This window comes from Gallinula chloropus (genome assembly GCF_964237585.1).
Source record: "Gallinula chloropus genome assembly, chromosome: 22".
Classification (NCBI taxonomy): domain Eukaryota; kingdom Metazoa; phylum Chordata; class Aves; order Gruiformes; family Rallidae; genus Gallinula; species Gallinula chloropus.
In genome coordinates this window covers 9,074,164-9,093,028 of record NC_140107.1, presented here as the reverse complement: position 1 = coordinate 9,093,028, position 18,865 = coordinate 9,074,164, and the positions used below count along the sequence as shown (strand labels likewise).

Sequence of the window (18,865 nt, the reverse complement as noted above, 5' to 3'; positions counted from 1 at the left end):
CACCTCCCTGGCTGGGCTGGAGTTAGTGATGGTTTTAATTCCCCTCTTCCCAAAATCCGGGGGTCCTTCTGAGCACTCCCCCCTCCCCCCCAAAGGAAATGCAATCCCCTGCCTCATGCCGCAAAGCCTGGGGAATATTCAGCTGTTACTGTGACATCCCCTGGGTTGTTTGCTTTCCCCTGACACCAGCCCTGCCCCTCAACCCAGCTCTCTGCATCCCAGGAGGTGCTGCAGTCTCCAGCACCCCGATTTCCACAGCACCGGCTTGGGGCAACCTCAGTTCACACCAAACACATCGGAGAGGCGACGAAAAACCCTCCCCCTCATCCCTCCAACCTCCACTGATCCCGAACCTGGCTGGTACAAACAAGACACCCCCAGCTGCAATGCTCACTCGGAGCAAGATAAAGCAAAGCAGCCCAACAAGAAGTGGCAACTGGATGATCAGGTCCCTGGCAAGGGACGGTGCCTGGAAGCGGGGTGTGCGGGCAGGGCCATCGCCCCGGGTCTCACCTCTGCAGAGCTCAGTGCTTGTGGCTAGGGAACACCTCTGGGTTGTGCTGATCCAGGACAGCCCCGATCAGCAGCAGCCAAGCTCGCTGGGAAACAAACAGCCCAGCCCTGGCTCTTTAAAGCAGAGGCTCACCCACAAAGAGCTGCTTGTACCCTCTGAAGTTAAAGGCTCTGGCAGTGAAGGTTCTCAGGTGGAGGATCCAGCGAGTGCAGCAGCGGGGAGGAAGGCTGAGAGCAGAGCAGCTTCACTGAAAGGAGAGGAGAGGAAAGCCACCTGTATGTCACCATCGGCCTCTCCCACCCCAGAGGTCTCCAAACTCAGCAGTGTCTTCACAAGGAGTCACTGTTTGCCCAGAGGGTCCCAGGCTGCTGACAGCAACCCCCCCCCCCCCCCCCCCCCCCAGGGGCTCCTCCACCATCCACACCCTTGTGGGACAACTGGCTCGGTCCCTGCCCTCCCATCCGGCATCGCTCCAGCCCTGCCTGCCCTCAGCATCCCCCTGCTTCCTCCTCCTCCAGCTGGTCCCTGTCCCCAGGCTGGGCTGTGGGAGAGCCCAGCTTTTCCAGGCTCTCAGCTGGGAGCTGCCTCATGGGGCCAGACGTGCTGCACAGCGGCAGTAGCTGCAGCGACCCAGCACGGAGAACAGCCTGGACATGAAAGGATACAGCAGTGGCATCCATCCCCCATCCATCCCCCATCCATCCCCCCATCCATCCCCCCATCCATCCCCCATCCATCCCCCTGCCCCATGCCCCTTCCCCTGCAGCAGAGCCAGCGTGTGCCGGGGCTGCTGCTGCTCCAGGGGAAAAATAGTAATCTCACCCTCTAAATAAAGCCAGCCCAGCAACAGATCGAGCTGCATGTTCAGTGTTAATGTTACTTACGAGTGCATTTGCCATGAAATTATTGTTAATTATTCATCCCAGCTAATGCTCAGTTACTGTTGATGGCCTTAGAAATTGCAGTGCCGCCTGAGTCACGGCAGAACGCGACGTATTACAGCAATAAACCAGATCATATTCTGCCATTTAATGTTATTGTTTAATCAATGGTTGGGGTGTTTCTTCCCTCTCCTTTATTTGGCTGTTTTCCTCAGGTGTTTTGCTCCAGCCAGGCAGGAAGAGGTGGCAGCCCACAGTGGGCTCTGCCTGCCTGGCCGGATCCTCGCCCCTGCGCTTCGCTGCTGCCACACCAAGCACGTGCTCTTGTCCCCACCTGGCTAATGAGTGCAATTAATGACAGTTGCATCAGGCTGAAACTGCCCTGACACACTGGTGGGGCTTATGTAGGGTGAGGGATCCTGGGGGGGTTGGTGGGAGCCCATCCTGGGTGGCCCTTCTCCCCCAGCACCTCTGAGCTGGTTTGAAAGTCTGTGACCGGTTTGAATTCCTCCAGCCTGTCCCTGGCAGCCTGTGGCTGCAAAGGGCTCTGCCGCCCCTGGGTCCCCAGGGATGCTCACGTCTCTGGGCATGCCTGCCAGTGCCCAGCAGCCAATCTTAAATCAAGAAGCCAGGGCTTACAGGAGATAATGAAGCTTGGTCACCTGCATCCAGTGCCCAGTGAACACAGCAGGAGTTTTGCTGTTGACTTGCTGGGTGCAGGGACAAGCCTTTCCCTGGGCAGTGCAGACCCTGTAACACCCTATGCAACCCCAAAAACCACCCACCTGGCCGCAGCGCTCCCACCTCCAGCCAAAGCCATCACTCGTGCCCAGCTCCAGGGGCTGCTTCTGATCTTCAGTGGCTTTTCTCAGGCAGACCTGAGCTGGTGGTTTGTCACCATGGCTGGTCCAAACCCAGCCCTGGGGAGTGATGCCTTTCTGGGGGCGATGCACCCCCTGCTCCCCTCTGTGCCCGAGGAGCAGAACAACCTCTGTGGTCACCACTTCTTAGGGACAGAAACTTTTATTCATTGCAAGGATACGCTCAGGACCAGCTCAGCCAGCCCAGCTGGGACAGGCTTGACCTCCAGACTCTGCTCCTGGTTCAGAGGCACGCGGAGCTGCTCGTCCCTGTCGGCTCTCAAGGACTGCACATCCTCTGGGGTCACCCCAAATTCAGCAGAACAATGTAATGTGCCTTCCCCAGGACTGGAGAGGCAGAGAGCCCCTGGGCTCAGCCCGACTCTGAGGTGCTGCCACCTCCAGCGCTCCTGCATCGGGGGACAGAGGAGGAGGAAGGTGCGGGCCAGGTGAGCACCTTCTGCCTTTCCCTGGGCAGCTCTAGGGAAGAGCCTCCTCCTCAGGCAGCGTGCCGGGGCCGGATGCTGTGGCAGGGACGGAGGCTGTGGTGGGTTTGTAGTCTGCCCCATGGAAAACCTGACCCCCTGTGTCTGCAGGCTCGGCGTGGGAGAGTGCAGAGTCCTGGGTGTGCCAGCGGCTGTCCCCACCGCCGGCCAGGAGGCACTCGTGGCACCGCTTGCCGATCAGGTAGGTGGCCTCGACAAGGCTCAGCACGACGCAGATGCAGGCGGTGACCACCATGAAGAGGGTGAAGATGTTCTTCTCGGTGGGCCGGGAGATGAAGCAGTCCACCACGTTGGGGCAGGGGGGCAGCTCGCACTTCACCAGCCGGGGCAGGGTGTAGTTCCGGTAGAAGCGGTAGAAGATGTAGAGGAAGACCACGTCCACGCCAGCCTTGAAGATAAGGCTGAGCAGGTAGGTCCACCACAGCCCCCCCCGCTTCTTGCCAGGGTCGGAGTAGACGTGGCGGCAGTCGTCCCCGACGGTGGCACGGTGCCTCTGCTGCTTGGCCTCCCGGTAGGCCACGTGCATGATGACCAGGAGAGACGGGCAGGTCACCAGGATGAGCTGCAGGGCCCAGAGGCGGATGTGGGAGACGGGGAAGAAGTGGTCGTAGCAGACGTTCCCGCAGCCCGGCTGCCGTGTGTTGCAGTCGAAGTCCTTGTGGTCATCGCTCCAGACCCGCTCGGCCGCCACCACGTAGACCAGCAAGCGGAAGATGAAGACAAGGGAGAGCCAGATGCGGCCGAAGGCTGTGGAGTACTTGTTGACCCCGCTGAGAAGCCCTTCAAACACCCCCCAGTTCATGGTCCCCCGGTCCCGTTAGCGAGCCTGGGGGGGGGAGAGAGAAGACACCGTCACACCAAAGCAGCAGCGAGACATCCCCGTCGGGTACCTCTGTGCCCCGACGCTCCCTCCTAGGTGGCCTCGGGGACCGTCTCAGCCCTTTGCTCACGCGTGGGGACGCGCCGTGACAAATGTCCCACCACAGACCTGGTCTGGGCGGTGTGTCTCTGCAGAGCACCCTGCCCCTCTGCGGGGTCCCACCATCGCTTCCTGGTTCTCCCGTAGCAAAAGCATCCTTCAGGCAGTGCCCGCCACCATCCGTGTCCGTGCCCCTGCTCAGCCCCATCCCGCACCACCCGCCCCATCCCTCGCCTTGCCGCACAGGTATTTGTTAGTCATTTGCTTTACGTTACCAGGCCTGACCCAGGCAGGCAACAAATAGGAGCAGGCGGGACGTGACTCACCCCACAGCTCCGGGGCTCCACTGCCACGTCCTCTCCCATCGCTGGAATCTGCCATCGCCTCCGCTCTCCCGCCCAGGCAGCACGGGAGGAACCCGGCACGGACCCGTGCGGTGCCCACGCTGGGGGAGGCCACACCGGGCACAGCACGGCACGGCGAGGAGACGCCATGGAGCAGAGGCAGTGGGTGAGCTGGGGGGACAGGATCTGCCTCACCGAAATGCTGACCCAGCGCTCGAGTTCTCGTCAGCTCGGACTGATCTCAGCACATCCCAGCGCCAGGACCCCGAGGTTGTTTTGACACTGGGTTGCACCGTGTTGCAATAAACACACCCCACGTGGCACAGGGCAGCAGGGACGAGCTGGACTTCCAGGGCTGCCTTTGTCACCAACTCTCCTTCAACATTTCACCCCTCAGTAAAATAACAAGATTCCCCCTCGCTGGCGGGGCGTTTTGGGGGTGAACACATCCCACTGCTCCACACAGCCTGTCCCACGCCACTGCCTGCTTCTGGGGCCAAGGAGGCTGCAGACGCTCCTGAGGCATGCATCCCCCATGGGAGCCAGCAGCTCCCTAATTGCTGGGGAACCCCCCCAGGGATGGGGACACGCACACAAACCCCAGCTTTCTCCTTCCCCACGCAGCCCGGGATGCGCCCATCACCCTGGCATTGGGCCGGGCTCTGTGGCGTATGGCAGACACACCTTCCTCACCTTGCCAGGGCCGGGGGGCTGCAGCAGGGGAGTGTTTTCGTGGCACTTACCTGGGAGGGGGTCCCTGTGCCGAGGCCGGTGCTGCTGCAGGTCGGTGCTTGCCTGTGGCAGGAGCGCATTGCTGGGTGCAAGAAGCGCCGGCGCCTCGTGAGTCATCCTTGGGCTCCTGGGAGCAAGGAGGAGATTCCCAGGGGGATGGGACAAGGTTTGAAGCAGATCCCCACGTGTCCTGCAGGCTGCCAGGTTTCCTGAGGCGAAGGGGTGTTCTGCAGCATGTGGGGGCCTGATGCTGCTGCTGTGCAGGGAAGGGGTGCTGCACCACAGAGAGAGAGCACGCTCGGGGTGCGTGGTGCCGCAGGGTGCCCAGCACAGCCTGGGGTCCCTCCACACCCTCCCCGTGCCCGTCCTTGCTGGCTCAGAGCTGAGGGGCTGACGTGGCCAAAGCTCTGGGAGCTGCTGCCCTGGGGCACCAGGAGCTGCTCAGCCAAACCCTCCCTTTATAATCCCTTTTGACTCAAACTTTGCACCGTGATAAATAAGTGGCCATGACAAATAAACACCTTTATCCCTCCCCACTCCTGACGAGGGGGCCACTGCTCTTTATTTCGTTGGGAATCAATTAAACCTCTTTTCCTGTGCCCCCCTCACTCGCAAGCTGGCACAAATCTCTTCCCCATCACCCCTACGCTCGATCCCCAGAGCCTTAGAGCCCCCCCAAGAAGAACACCCCCCCATTTGAGGCATGATCCCCAGCTCGCAGCTCTGGGGTGCAGCAGGGAGCACAGAGCGGGGCTGCAGGGGTGAGTGTCCACAGAAGGGGAGCTGCTGCATGGGGCACGAGAGCTCAGGTACGGCTGGAGTCGTTTGAGGAGCAAACACACGTTTCATTTGCAATTCCTCTGGGTTTTGAAAAAAAAAAAGGTAGAGAAACAAATCTAAACAGCTGTAAAGTAAATTACCACTGTTTGTGGATGGCTCCAGGGAAGAGTTCTGCAGGTTGGAAGCAAACAAGCCCTTTTTTTCCCCTTTTTTTAACACGTCCATGAGATGCCTGTGGCAGGAAGGGGGTTCCCAGGGTCTCTGTCCCCCCATGGGTAGGCAGGGAGGGCACGGAGCAGCACCCATCCCAGCCTGGTTACCCCCAGGCTTGTGGGTGTCCAAAGGGATTTCTGGGTTAAAATCCCCTTTTGGGGAGTTGGGGGATGAGAAGGGCAGTTTTCTGCTGGCTTTGAGCTTTCCAGAGCACCCCATGGCTCACCTGGGAGTGTGGGCACAGCCACCATGACCCCCACCTCATCCCCCTGTGGAGGTGACCAGCCCTGGGGTTTCCCTCTGCATCCTGCCGATCAGAAATCAGCCCCATCTGCTGGAAAACACCCAAATACCTGGAGGAAACAGTGAAAAAATAATGAACAGGGAGCGGGGGGTGTGTGTGTGGGAATAAACCCAGAGAGTGAGGTGAAGTGAGAGGCAGGAGCTGCTTTGCTGCCTCGGTCCCTCCCGAGCAGCATCCAGGGCTGATGCTCGTGGTGCATCCTCTGCCCTTGGGCTGGTGGGTGCTGTGTGCCCTCATCCTGAGCCACTGTCCTACTGCTTGCATTTTTCTGGAGGTTTCTATTTAATTTATGTTATTTTATCAATTATATTAAGTATATTATTATATTAATTTATATCAATTGATGTCATTTTATTAATTTCATTCCATTTCTGTCCTAGGGACCCTGCATTGGCAGGGGGGTTGGACCCGATGAGCTCTTGAGGTCTCTTCTAAACCCAATGATTCTGTGATTTCCCAGAGGCAGATGGGGGGTGCCCAAAGCTGCACCCTCCACCAGCCAAAACCAGCCACCCTGTGCGAGTCCTCAGCACTGGGGCCAGGGAGGTGTATTAATGGCAGCATTTTATCTTCCAGGAACAAGCCCCATTAGTCCATTTTCACTACAACATGAAATATTAATAACACTTTGCATTTATATAGCGTCATTCATCCCAGAGTCACCGGCCGAGCTCTTGACATGAATCAAACCCCACAGCCAGCTCCCCAGGAGGCAGGTAAATAGGGTTCTGCCCATTTTCCTGCTGCACACACTGAGGCACAGGGTTTCCTCCTGGATATCAGTGCTTTGTGCCAGTGCCTGCAACAGGTGAGACCCCCAGTGTTACTCTGCCTCCTTCCAGGGATGCTGCAGCATCACTGATGCTGTGCTGATGGAGGGGAGATGCTCGGTGTGGTTAGGAAACCTGTCAGCCCACAGACAGCTGGGACCTGGTACTACCTGAGGGCTCGTGGCATGAAAGGCCAAGCAGAAAAACCAGGGTGGAAAGGGTTATTTTCATCTTATTAAAGAGCCTTCTATTTAAACTCTCCTTCAGACCCTCAGCACGGGACGATTGCAGAGGCACTCGGCAGGAATCAGCCCTGCTCTCGGTGCTGGTGCATGCAGATGCTGTGAGCAGGGTGGGATCCCATTACTGATGCTGGACAGGAAAAAATTAGGTCCTGGGAATCAATTAAACCACTTTTCCTGTGCTCCCCTCACTTGCAAACTGGCACAAGTCTCTTCCCCATCACACCCATGCCCCATCCCTGGAGCCTGAGAGCTCTCCCAAGAAGAAGGGAGAGTGGGGGAGCACAGTTTGCACAGCCCCCCTGCTCCTTTCACCCAGCACCTTGTTATTCACAGAAGAAGGTATCTTTCTTGCAGATAATTAAACAAACCCCAAACAGCTCAGTGAAACACCAAACACACAGAGCAGGACGGCTAAACCACTGGGAAAGTGGTGTGAGCATCCTGCCAGACCGACTGCTCTGTGTCTCACCCCCCAGCAGCTCCAAGAGCCTCTGACATCCACAGACAAACCTGGACACCAGTTTCCTTCACGTGGCCAGGGTGGTGGCTCACAGACATCCCAGCTCTGTGCAGAAGCTCTGCCAGAGCAAGTTCCCATCCCAGACTGTCTGGATGCAGGACACAAACGCTCCTTGTCCCAGCCTGGCAGTGGCCATGTAACACGGGCAGGACCCATTAATCTGCTAATATTTATAAGGGAGGCTGCAGGGAGTAACCTCATTTCTAGGGAGAGTTTAATTAATCATGGAATCAATCTGACTCAGTGAGGTGGTTTGCTGCTGAGGAAATAAATTTGCATGGTCAGTGGTGGCTGAGGATGGGGATGAGGTTAGCAGGGACCTAAATCGTGGGTGTTGATGGTGGTGAGCAGAGAGGGGGCAGGATGAGCAGGGGGATGGGGCACACCTGTCCTGCAAACCTTCCTCTGTGTGGGAAGCAAGTGGGGGGCACAGAGGGGCGATGCTGCTTTGCCCTCAGAGATCAGAAATAGAGTCTGCAGTCTGTGCAGACCAGTCCCTGCCATGATGGCAAGGGGGAACACAGAGGGCAGACTCAGAAGCTGGAGGGGACCTTGGGCAGTCACCCAGGTGGGGAGGTTCAGGGTCCCTGGGTTGCTCTTTAGGTAGAAGCAGAGTCCAACCCAAACCTCAGCCCCCACTGACGGCACCAAGGGGCCAGGTTCAGCCTGGTTTGGGTTATTTGGCCAAATAATCCTCATGCAAACGCCATCTTTGCCCTTGCCACTGACCTTGGAGGCACTCTAAGGGGCGACCCGCGGGTCGAAGCCTTTATGTCCTGTTACCAGTCTCCTGAGTCACGCCTGTTCCCCACCAAGTTATATTATTTTTGAATTGGCAGCTAAATGGGAAAGAGGTCACGCTCCCAACACGGTGACAATGGGACGTGACAGCACTTTCCAGAGTGATTAAGCCTCAGGTGATGTCAGGGCTACAAGACAAGTGGCTGAAGGCTGGGAGACTTTAATCACCTCAGACACGTCATCGCATCCTCACCCTGCAGCCCTGGGGTGGGCTTTTAGTGATAGAAAAACATACCCCAGCCCAACCTGTGGACCCACCAGTTCGTTATCCGTGCCGTGGGTACCACCGTTAATAACCAGCTGGAGCAGCCTGTGGGCCCTCAAAGATCATTTGGCAATAAATAAGCTCTGATGCCTTAAAATAGCTGGGGCCACTGGAGCAGACGCTAGATGGCATTGGGAGAACGTGTGGAGCGAACCGGCCCCTTCCCTGGAACAGTCTGGCAAAACTGAGCCGAAAACTCGGGATGACGGAGCAGAAAATGTCTCTGCTTGGGGAGAGGCTGGCAGCTCCCCTTCAGCATCACCCCAGCCTGGCTGTGGGGTGGCTTCCTAGGGGCAAAGCTCATGGTGCTCAGCCTCTTTGCTGGGCTAAGTAAAGAATTTCTCCATATCTATATCTATAATATTTGTCTTTCATTCTTATCTTAAAAATAAGGAGCTGGGGGCTGGACCCCACATGGCTGTTCCCCTGAGCCCAGCCCTGAGCCCAGCCATCCCTGCTGGCACCAGCGTGGCCATGGAGGCTCCGTGGGTGCTGGGTCAGCGTGCACCCCACCACCCTGCGCCAGGGCTGGCTGTGAGGAGCGGGGCTTTACAGCCAGGTCAGAGCCTCATGCTGCTGCTGGCCTGTCTGTCCCCTGCTGACAGCAGAATCCTGCCAGTTCCCTTCACAGGAAAAGGAGGATTTTTCTCAACAGCCCCCTCGGTTGCAGCTCGTTCCCTTCCAGCCAGCCCCAGCCTCCCAGCCCACATCTCCCCTCTGCATCGTGTCGGATGGGGATGGCACAGCACGGCCCTGGTGCAGCCCACCCGCTCCTCCCACCCTGGGGATATGCCAGGAGCCTCTAACCCTCTGGAGAAGGGAAATGGCCAGACTTCCTGTTGCTCATGTCACTGCTGGGGCGATGCTACAGAGTCTGGGGCTGCTCTCCTGCCCCTGCCTCCCATCCCATGGGGCTGGGACTCCCCCTTCCCTCTTCTCCCTGCCCGAGCAGGGTAACACACAGCAGAGCCAAGACTCAAACACCCCTCTGGCACCTCTTCCATGGAACTCAGCTTCTTGGCTTTTTTGGAGGTCTCTGCCCAAGCAGCCTGACATTACAGCATTCTTCTAAAGGCTAAAAACTTGCTCACACCCTAAGAGAAACACTACATTAAAACCAAGCCATTACCTCTCTTAATTTCCTTGCGCCGCTCCGGGGGACTCTGGGCAGCAAATGTGTGAACTGAACTCTGAAAAGGGCCCAGACTTGGCTCAAAGCAAGAGCCTTCCTATCATCATGTCTTAAAATGTCAGCACTTTAATTAGCTGCCAGCTGAAGCCAGAGTGGGTCTGTCTGGAAAACAGTGAGCAAACTGGTTTGCCCCCCTCTGTTTTCAGTTCAGGGTGAGGAATTTGTTCAAGATGACCTTTTCCCTCCCAGACCCCAAAAAAATTCCCCAATCCATATTGGCATTTTCTAAAAATAGGACAAAATAGCACCCTCCCCCCCCCTCCCCCCCAATACCAACCAGCTGTAGGGATGCTGTTGTGCTCAGCTGAACTGCATCACGCAGGGAGAAGCCACGTGTCAGAGGACCTCAGTGGCGAGGTTCCTGCCCTGGGAGAGATGAGGTGATGCTCCCGGGTTCCCAGGGTCGCCTGTGACTGTTGTGTGCTCCAGCACATCCTCCTGGCATCTTCTCCAGGGCTCCCACCGTGTCTCATCAGCTCTTCATTAACCCGGAGGGCTCTGTGACATTCCTCAGTGCTGGTCTGGGATGTGCAGTGAACACAAGGGGACACTTAATGAGCTGGAGATTCGGCTGCTCCATCCGTCTGCCCGTGGCTGGGAGCTGCAGCTGCCTGGGCTGAGTGGGACAGCAGGACAGTGTCACCATCCCCAAAGAGACAGGGACAGGCTGGTAACCAAAGCAGGATGAGGTTTGGGGGATGCAGAGAGCTTCTGAGGGGAAGATGATCCCTGGACCTGTCACCCGCTGGTCCCTGGACCATCATCGACTGGACCTGGCCTCAGGCTCTCCGGGCATCTCCCTTGAACAGCCCCTAGCATCTCTCTAACCCTCTGTGAGCTGGACCTGGGTGCAGGGATGACACAGAGCTGATCAGCACCATTCCCCAGCCCCCTAGGAGCCCCCAGCCTGCTGTTGAAGGGGATGGAGCTGCAGAGCATCACACTCTGCAAGCATCCTCCTGAGGCAACGCCGGCTTCACTGCTGTTCTATCTCTGGCCCCACTTGTGTGACCACCACCATCAGCAGGGTTTTCCCTTTCATCTCTTTCCAACGCTGCTGCCAGATCCCCTTCATCCAAAGGGAAACCCCCCAGCTAAAGCTCTCTCAGATCGAGGTGTCACCTGCTCAACGTTTGCTAATGCATCATTTCAATCTTCAGTCTCACTCACCCTTTTAATTTTATTTCTTCATCCCTGTAAGGCTGCCAGAGTCATAACTCACACTCTGGGGTAATTTCTTGCTCTAAAGGATACGGTGAATTTCTTCACAATTTGCTGACCAGCTGAGAACGTTTCTCTAGGTGGGTTCCACTGGGTAATTACTGGATTCCAGCTGCTGGAGATGGAGGCTGGAGCCCACATATGCTCCCTTTGCATGTGCTAAATTAGGGAAAGCAAAGCCAGAGGAAGCACCTGAAACACCCCAGGGATGCAGGAGGCTGTGATGCCCCACTGGGGCTGCTGGTTTTGGAAATCTTGGTTCCACACCACCTCAAAGGGTGCCCCAAAGCATGACCTCTAAGAGCAGAAACCACCAAAAGCCAGGCCCGCTCTCAGGAAGGGCCATGCAAGCATCCATCCTGGTGACAGCCAGACACCACGAAGGGCCCAGGGATGTTGGATTTGGGTCCAAGCTTGGCCCAGAGGTCAGCAACACCTTCAGTGAGACGGGCTGGTGCTGAGCAGCCCACCGGCACAGCGGGACGCTCTGTCCCCTCGAAACGGCAGAGCAGCAGTTGGCCCCTTCGCAGAGCAAGGCAAAGCTGGAGCCAGAAGGCCGGGATAATAATTCCTCAGCGCGTCAGAGGAAGAAGAGCTGGATCAAAAGCATCCTCCCTGCCTCCCCGCTCATTGACGGAGAGCCCGGAGGCCTGGCCTCGCCGCACTCCAGCTTTGGTGGAGCGTGACACTCATCTGCGGCGTGCCAAGCAATTACGGCTCGGAAAAAAGAAGGGGCAGATCGCCCTGGGTGTGGGAAGAATGAGAGCCAGCCGCCTTTCATCCGCACCCCACCGTCCACCGCCTGCCGCTCGCTATTCTTAGCCCTCCTGATCAAGGAGAAGCGGTTCCTCCTCCTGCCCTTGAAGCCCGGAGCCCCCGGCATCGCCTGGGTGGCGCAGGGAACCGGCCGTGCCAAACGAGGGATGGACCCGGTGCCGGCCCCACGCTGCGGGGCACGACCCTGCAGAGGTGGCTTTCAAGCTCAGAGAGCGGCTGGTGGAGGCGGCTGTCTGTGCGCGGGCACGCGCCGAGCTCCGCCGCCGCTCGCACGCCGAGGAAGGTCAGTCTTGGTTCACGCTTGATGTGGGGAATCACAGAATCCCAGACTGGGCTGGGTTGGGAGGGACCCCAAAGGTCCCAGAGCTCCAACCCCCTGCCACAGGCAGGGACACCAACCTCCAGGCCTGGAGCTACACAAGGTTGCCCAGGGCCCCAGCCAACCTGGCCTTGAACACCCCCAGGGATGGGGCACCCACCCCCTCTCTGGGCAGCCCGTTCCAGCCCCTCACCACTCTCTCTGTAAAGAGCTTCCCCTAACATCTTCTCTAACCCTTCCCTCCTCCAGCTTCACTCCAGCCCCCTTGTCCTGCCAGTCTCTGCCCTTTAACAAGCTGATTCCCCTCCTGTTCCTCTGCTCCCTTCAGGCACTGGAAGGCTGCAGTGAGGTCCCCCCACAGCCTTCTCTTCTCCAGGCTGACCCAGCCCAGCTCCCTCAGCCACTCTCCGTAGGGGAGCTGCTCCAGCCCTCTGAGCATCTCCGTGGCTCCTTTGACCCCTCTCCAACAGTCCCACATCTTCCTTGTGTTGGGGCCCCAGCTCTGGACACAGGACTCCAGCTGGGGCCTCACAAAAGCAGAGAGAAACGCTGCAGCTCAGATGATGGCAGGCAGTGGAGGGACCGTTCCTGCACCCACATTGGTGCCAAACAGAGGTTGTGCCCTAGGGAAGAGGAGAGGAGGGGTTCTAGGAGGAAACTTTGGTCAATGGGATTTAAAAAAAAATAAATCTCCTCTTGTTCTAGTGAGAAAGAATGTGACTCATCTTCTGCTTGGGAAACCTCACCCCAAACACTCGTCCTCATGAGGAAAACCAGCTCCCATGAGTTACAACAGCAAAGTGGTCACTGGGGGCTGCTGGGAGAGCTGCCAGCTTGTCCCCCACTGCCCTGGAAGAAGAGGGAAGTTGCTACTAGCACCATCCATGAGTAGAAAGCAGAGCTGCCTTGGTAGCAAGGTAAAATAAAGGTCCCCAAGAGGCTGGGTCCATCCAGCCCCACAGCAAAGGCTGATGGCCAGGGCAGGGAGCATCACGCAAGTTCAGCAAGTGCCTGAAGACACTGACTGGCTCCATCTGTACTAATGCAAAGCCAAGTCACCAGGACAATCCCAGGGACCAAAAACATTAGAGGAGCAACTAAGGAGACACCAGACTCACCTGGGGACGCTCAGAGCTCCCATCTGCTACCAGAAGACTTCCCTCCTGCAGCTGACACTTCCAGGCTGCCTTTGCCACTTGTCTCTGGCTTGGCCATTTCTGGTTCCACCCCAGGAATTAGTGAAACCCAAGGTTTCTGGAGACACTGGAAGGGTGCACCAGGGAGCATGGAATGGGTCTCCAAGAGGAGGTTCTAAGCACATCCAGCACCCCAAGCCCCCAGAGCCAGGACTGCAGCCCCCAAACGACCCTGGAGCTGGGCTGGAGGGAACCCACCAAAGATGACCTGCTCCACCACCACATCAGACCCTCATGTCTCCCCCAGCCCGGCTGGAAATGGTGCTGTGGCAGCCAGCCCACCCTCTCCTGCAGCTCTATCTGAACCTCTCTCACTGCAAGGGTCTCATCACAGGCTCTCTGCTAACCCCCACCCACTTCAGGTGGAGCACGATGCCTCCTATCCCACTGTAGCTCAGCACTTGTTAATTGGCTGGGAGAGGCATCCTTATCCCAGGCTCCTTCCTCTCCCTTCATGCTGCTTCAATGCAGCTGCAGGAAATCAGCTTCATTATCCTCAAGGCCCCAGAAGCTCTTCCCAGATGTCAAACACAGGAGCAGCCCTGAGGGCTCTGGGAGAGAAAGAAAAAGCCCAGGAAAAGTTCACTCCTTCCTTTCCTCCCAGGAAACTTCTCAACATCCACTCCAAGCTCCGCGGTGACGCCCGGGCTGATGGGTGGAGCTTTGTGTTTCGGGGCTGCTGTCTCCTGAGCACAGGGATCACACGTCCTCACACCCCTCCCTCACAGTTAAGGATTTACAGCATGTCACACCAGGGATGCTTCAGTGTCCTGGGGAGATAGTGAAGCAAAAGAGCCCCATGGAGAGGACAGCAGCTCTGCTCCCCCATGGGCACAGCACAGGGCTCCTTGCTGTGGGTTCATGCCTGACTGCAATCAATATAACCTTTTAAAATTAATCTACTTTCTCCCCTCTTTTGCACACAAATATAGTTGCTGCTGTGCCTCCATTTCCATGACATTTAGGGGGAAAAACTCTGCTCTGGTGCAATGCTTTCTTTACACTACAGACTTGATTGCTTTTCAGTGAAATTAAAATAAAGGCTGGGTTTTTTTTCCTGTGGTCTCAGGAAATAAAGGTTCCTTCTCTCACCTGAACACTGCTCTGTGTGTGTGAGCCACTGCCAAGCAGAAAGAGCCGAGCAGCCAGGACAGCCAGGCTCTGGGAGCTGGGCTGGGTCAGCCTGGAGAAGAGAAGGCTGTGGGGGGACCTCATTGCAGCCTCCCTGTCCCTGAAGGGAGCAGAGGAACAGGAGGGGAATCAGCTTGTTAAAGGGCAGAGACTGGCAGGACAAGGGGGATGGAGTGAAGCTGGAGGAGGGAAGGGGGAGAGGAGAGATTGGGGGGGGAAGTTCTGTACAGAGAGAGTGGTGAGGGGCTGGAACAGGCTGCCCAGAGAGGGGTGGATGCCCCATCCCTGGGGGTGTCCAAGGCCAGGTTGGATGGGGCCCTGGGCAACCTTGTGTAGCTCCAGGCCTGGAGGTTGGTGTCCCTGCCTGTGGCAGGGGGTTGGAGCTCTGGGACCCTTGGGGTCCCTTCCAACCCAGACCAGGCTGGGATTCTGTGATTCTATGATCTGCTCCCAGGCAGAGCTGGAAAAGACCGTCAGGAGAGCGATGCCTGGTGCAAGAGGTTACTGGTGTCACACATGCTCCCTGGCACACGCAGGCCAGTGCCACTGCCCACACAGCCCTCCAGCCCATCCTCACCCGGGCTGTGGAAGATGGGACTGGATCGCCAGGAACAAACCCAGCAGCTCCTTCTCTTTCCCAGGCTATTTTTATCCTCCTCCCAATGACAGATTGAGGGCTTCAAAAACAGCCCCGTGAACTCTCTCCTGCTTCCCTGCCATGGAAATTACTGCACAGCAGTTCAAAATGGGAGAGCAATTTGCAAAACAAATAAGTCTCCGATTAGCTAACAAGCAGCAGGCTGACCTTACAGGGACCCTTTCATTAGGAGACACTTATTCCCTGATACTTCTCTATAGAGCACCGATTAACTGCACTGGGATGGAGGGAGCTACTTCATACTGTTTTAATGAATTAAATATATGCTCCTATTTGGCTCTTAATGGTAAAAAAATATTAAGTACAGTAATTGTCACATGCCCAAAGCCAGTCGTCTCTCTCCCTAACAGTTCAGCTCTACTTTCCCCTACCCACCATGAAGTTTAATCCCTTAATGTGCTTCTCATGTCACAGCACTTCCCTCCATCAAGGCCAGCCCATCAAAGCATCCCACACCTTCCAGCTCAGCCAGTGAGGACCAGGGCAGCGGGGTGAAGGAGAAGGGTAACTGGTCACAAGTGGTACAGGGAGCTCAGGGACTCTCTCCTTCAGGTCTCTTCCTGCTCTCTGGGGACATCCCAGGATATGGAGTTGCAGCCTCAGTCCCGGCCATTAGCTCCTGCTGGGGCTTTATCTTCTCCCCCAGTTTGCCTCTTCCTTCTCCCAGCACCCACAGAGCAAGCAGACGGTGTGCCTCCATCGCTGGGGCTCAGCCAGCCCATGCTCCTGCCAGGCACGATGCTGTCAGAGCAACGTGGCTGCTGAGGGATGCAGGGAGGTTTTGGGGACAGGTCAGAGGAACTCAAGAGGCAACATCTTCTCCTGGGGTGTTCCTCAAGGCAGCTTTGCTAGGGTGATACCCATCTTTGGCTTTCTAGAACCACATCCCCTCCTGGAATCTCTGAGGGGTTGGAAAAAAGAGAAGGGGAAAAAGATAATGACAAGGACACAGTGGAGGATGGAAGTGACCCAGTGTCCTGGCCACGGAGTTCACAGCCCTGAACCCCCTGGGGCTGTGAGCCTCACGCGTGACGTGGCTGCGCCTCTGACTGGCACGTAATGAAATTACTGTGTGCTTAAAAGATTAAACCCACGATTAGAAGAATTTATGTGGATTACAGCAGGATGAGTTTAAATCACTGCCAGTTCACAGCAAGGCCAACCCACAACCTGCAGCCCGCAGGGAAAGTACTGGTGATGCAGCAGCTCCCTGTGCCAGTCGGTGCCCGCTGCTCCAGCGGGAGAGCTGGGCAGGGGGGCTACCGACAAGCCCCTTGCAGGATCAGCCAGCCCCATGCTGGCAGCAAGACAGGCAGTGCTGCAGAGACAGGAGTGATTTCACCTCCCCAGCACGCCCCACTCTGTGGCACGCATGGCTGCGTGGCAGCATTCCTCTCCCAGTCCCCAGTCATGAATTTCAGGCCGTTGTTAAGCCCATCTGTTATTTTTCTTAAGTCACTTATTAGATGTCCCTTTATGTGGGGAAAGAAAGTAGCTGGATGGGAGGAAGAATAAAGCATGTAAACTGGGAAGATTTATGGGATAAACCGGTTTAAATCAAATTCACAGGTCTCCAGGTAAAGCTGTGCCCCAGAAAGCGTTATTGTTTCCCTCTCAGGGTGAGAAGGGGAATGTAAAATTCACTTTCCTGTGCTGGGAGCAGAAGGGAGGATCAAGGGCAGCGTTTATCATCAAACTGCTGCTTCTAGAACAGCCCCATGCAAATCTCCATCCCCACCTCCCCTGGCTGCCCACGTTGTCCCCAGCCCGGGCAGGGATGGAGGAGGCTCAGCAGGTCCAGGGCCAGCCCAGCGAAACGGCCCCGCTGGCTCCAGGAAGCGTTCCATGGCTGAGGAATCCCTCCTGTCCTCAACAGTGACAATCTCCACCTCCTGAGCAGCCACCTCACCCACCCCCAGCACAGCACCGCAGCGAATGCCGCTGCTCAGGCTTCCCTTGCTCCTTCAGCAGCATCTGCCCTGCTCAGCTCACCCACCTCTGCGGTGCCTCCCTGGCCCCGGGGAATCATATGGAGAGCGGCTGAGGGAGCTGGGGGTGTTCAGCCTGGAGAAGAAGAGGCTGAGGGGAGACCTTCTCCCCACCTTCACTGCCCTGCCAGGAGGGTGCAGAGAGGTGGGTGATGGTCTCTTCAGCCAGGGGACAGGAGATGGGACAAGGGGCAATGGGCTCAAGCTGTGCCAGGGCAGGGTCAGCTCAGCTGGGAGGGCAAAGTTCTTCCCTGGCAGAGTTGTGGGGCTGTGGCACAGGCTGCCCAGGGAGGGGCTGAGTCACTGACCCTGGGTGTGTTTAACAGAGGGGAGATGAGGTGCTCAGGGATCTGGGTCAGCACAGGACAGGGACGGTCGGACTCGATGATCTCAAAGGTCTTTTCCAACCTGGTGACTCTGTGAATCCCCTTCAACTGGACGTGGTTTGAGTCGCCAGCCAAGGACACTCACCCAGCCATCTGCTCACCGCACGGCTGTGCAGGGATGCTGAGAGCAGCTCCCTGACCCCCAGCCCTGTGTCTCGCTGCTGCATTAGGACACGTTGGGTAGTGCTGCTCAGGGCGCTGCAGCGCTGCCGGGCCCGGCACAATCTGTTTGATTTGAAATATTAGCAGAGAGATTAGAAACAGTGCTCATGATTTCGTGATGCATATGGTAATTAAAGTGTTACATTGCAATTATGATGTAATTAAACTGTGGGATGCTCTTCAAGATGCAATTGCCACTCATTTGCATAACTGACGGATTTGCTTATTATCACCCTTTTAATATATGTATTAAAAAGAGCATCAAGAGCCTTGGCTATGGAAGCTTGCAGCAGCTCTACCCAGTGCTTAGTCTTCCTCAAGCACGCTGCAGGGCCCAGGATGTTGCTCTTCCCCTCAATTCACCTGCCCTGGACAGGGCTTCCCCCCTCCCAGGACCCAAGAGTGGCTCTGCTGACCAGCAGCATCCCTAAAGCCCAGCTCTCAGTGAGTACTCCAGTCAGAGCAGACATACCTTCACTCACATCCACCCTCTGGCAGTCCATGAGGGCTCACTGGAGCATCTTGATGGGTTCTCCAGGCAGCTGGGTGAACTCTCTCCACTGCCAAACTCTCCCCAGGTCCCCAGCTGGAGTCCTGTGTCCAGAGCTGGGGCCCAGCACAAGGAAGGTGTGGGGCTGTTGGAGAGGGTCCAGAGGAGCCACAGAGATGATCAGAGGGCTGGAGCAGCTCCCCTATGGAGAGAGGCTGAGGGAGCTGGGCTGGTTCAGCCTGGAGAAGAGAAGGCTGTGGGGGGGGACCTGATTTTTCTCCTTTTTAATCTCATCAGAACTTCCTCTGAGGAGGCAGAACAAAACCACCCTCAGAACTGGTCTGGCTATAACCTTGTCCCGGTCGGGTGGTTGTGAGTGGGTGTAACACACGTCTGGGATGTAGTTACACATCGGGGCAGCCTGGGAGTAGCGGCTGAGGAAGAGAAATCTTTGCTGAAAGCCAAATCCTGTGCCTGGACGTTGCTTTTACCCAGGGAAGGCCAGGCCCTAAACCATCCCTGACAGCTGGTAATGCCTCAATCTGACTCACTGTAGAGCGCACGAGAACAGGAGAAAGGGCTCTTCAGATCGTTCCCTTTATCCACTGTTTTAACCTGTGCTGAGAAACATGAGATTCCTGAAAACCACACCCCATGATGTCTGGTACCCAGCAGAAACAGATCTGCCAGG

The 18,865-nt window shown here is 56.8% G+C and overlaps 1 protein-coding gene across 1 annotated transcript; it reads right to left on the bottom strand.

Annotated features, from left to right (window-relative positions):
- Window positions 1–2,484: 2,484 nt before the first annotated feature.
- LOC311199916 (gap junction beta-5 protein-like) lies at window positions 2,485–4,868 on the bottom strand. Its single transcript, XM_084274058.1, has 2 exons — window positions 4,768–4,868; window positions 2,485–3,587 (listed from the first exon to the last, which is right to left on the bottom strand). Exon 2 carries the CDS (start codon window positions 3,561–3,563, stop codon window positions 2,736–2,738), a length of 828 nt encoding a protein of 275 aa, XP_084130184.1. The 5' UTR covers window positions 3,564–3,587; window positions 4,768–4,868; the 3' UTR covers window positions 2,485–2,735.
- Between the last annotated feature and the right edge of the window lie 13,997 nt (window positions 4,869–18,865).

What these genes read in the sequence shown, in the direction of transcription:
- LOC311199916 (XM_084274058.1), bottom strand. Translation starts at nt 3,563, where the DNA reads ATGAACTGGGGGGTGTTTGAAGGGCTTCTCAGCGGGGTCAACAAGTAC.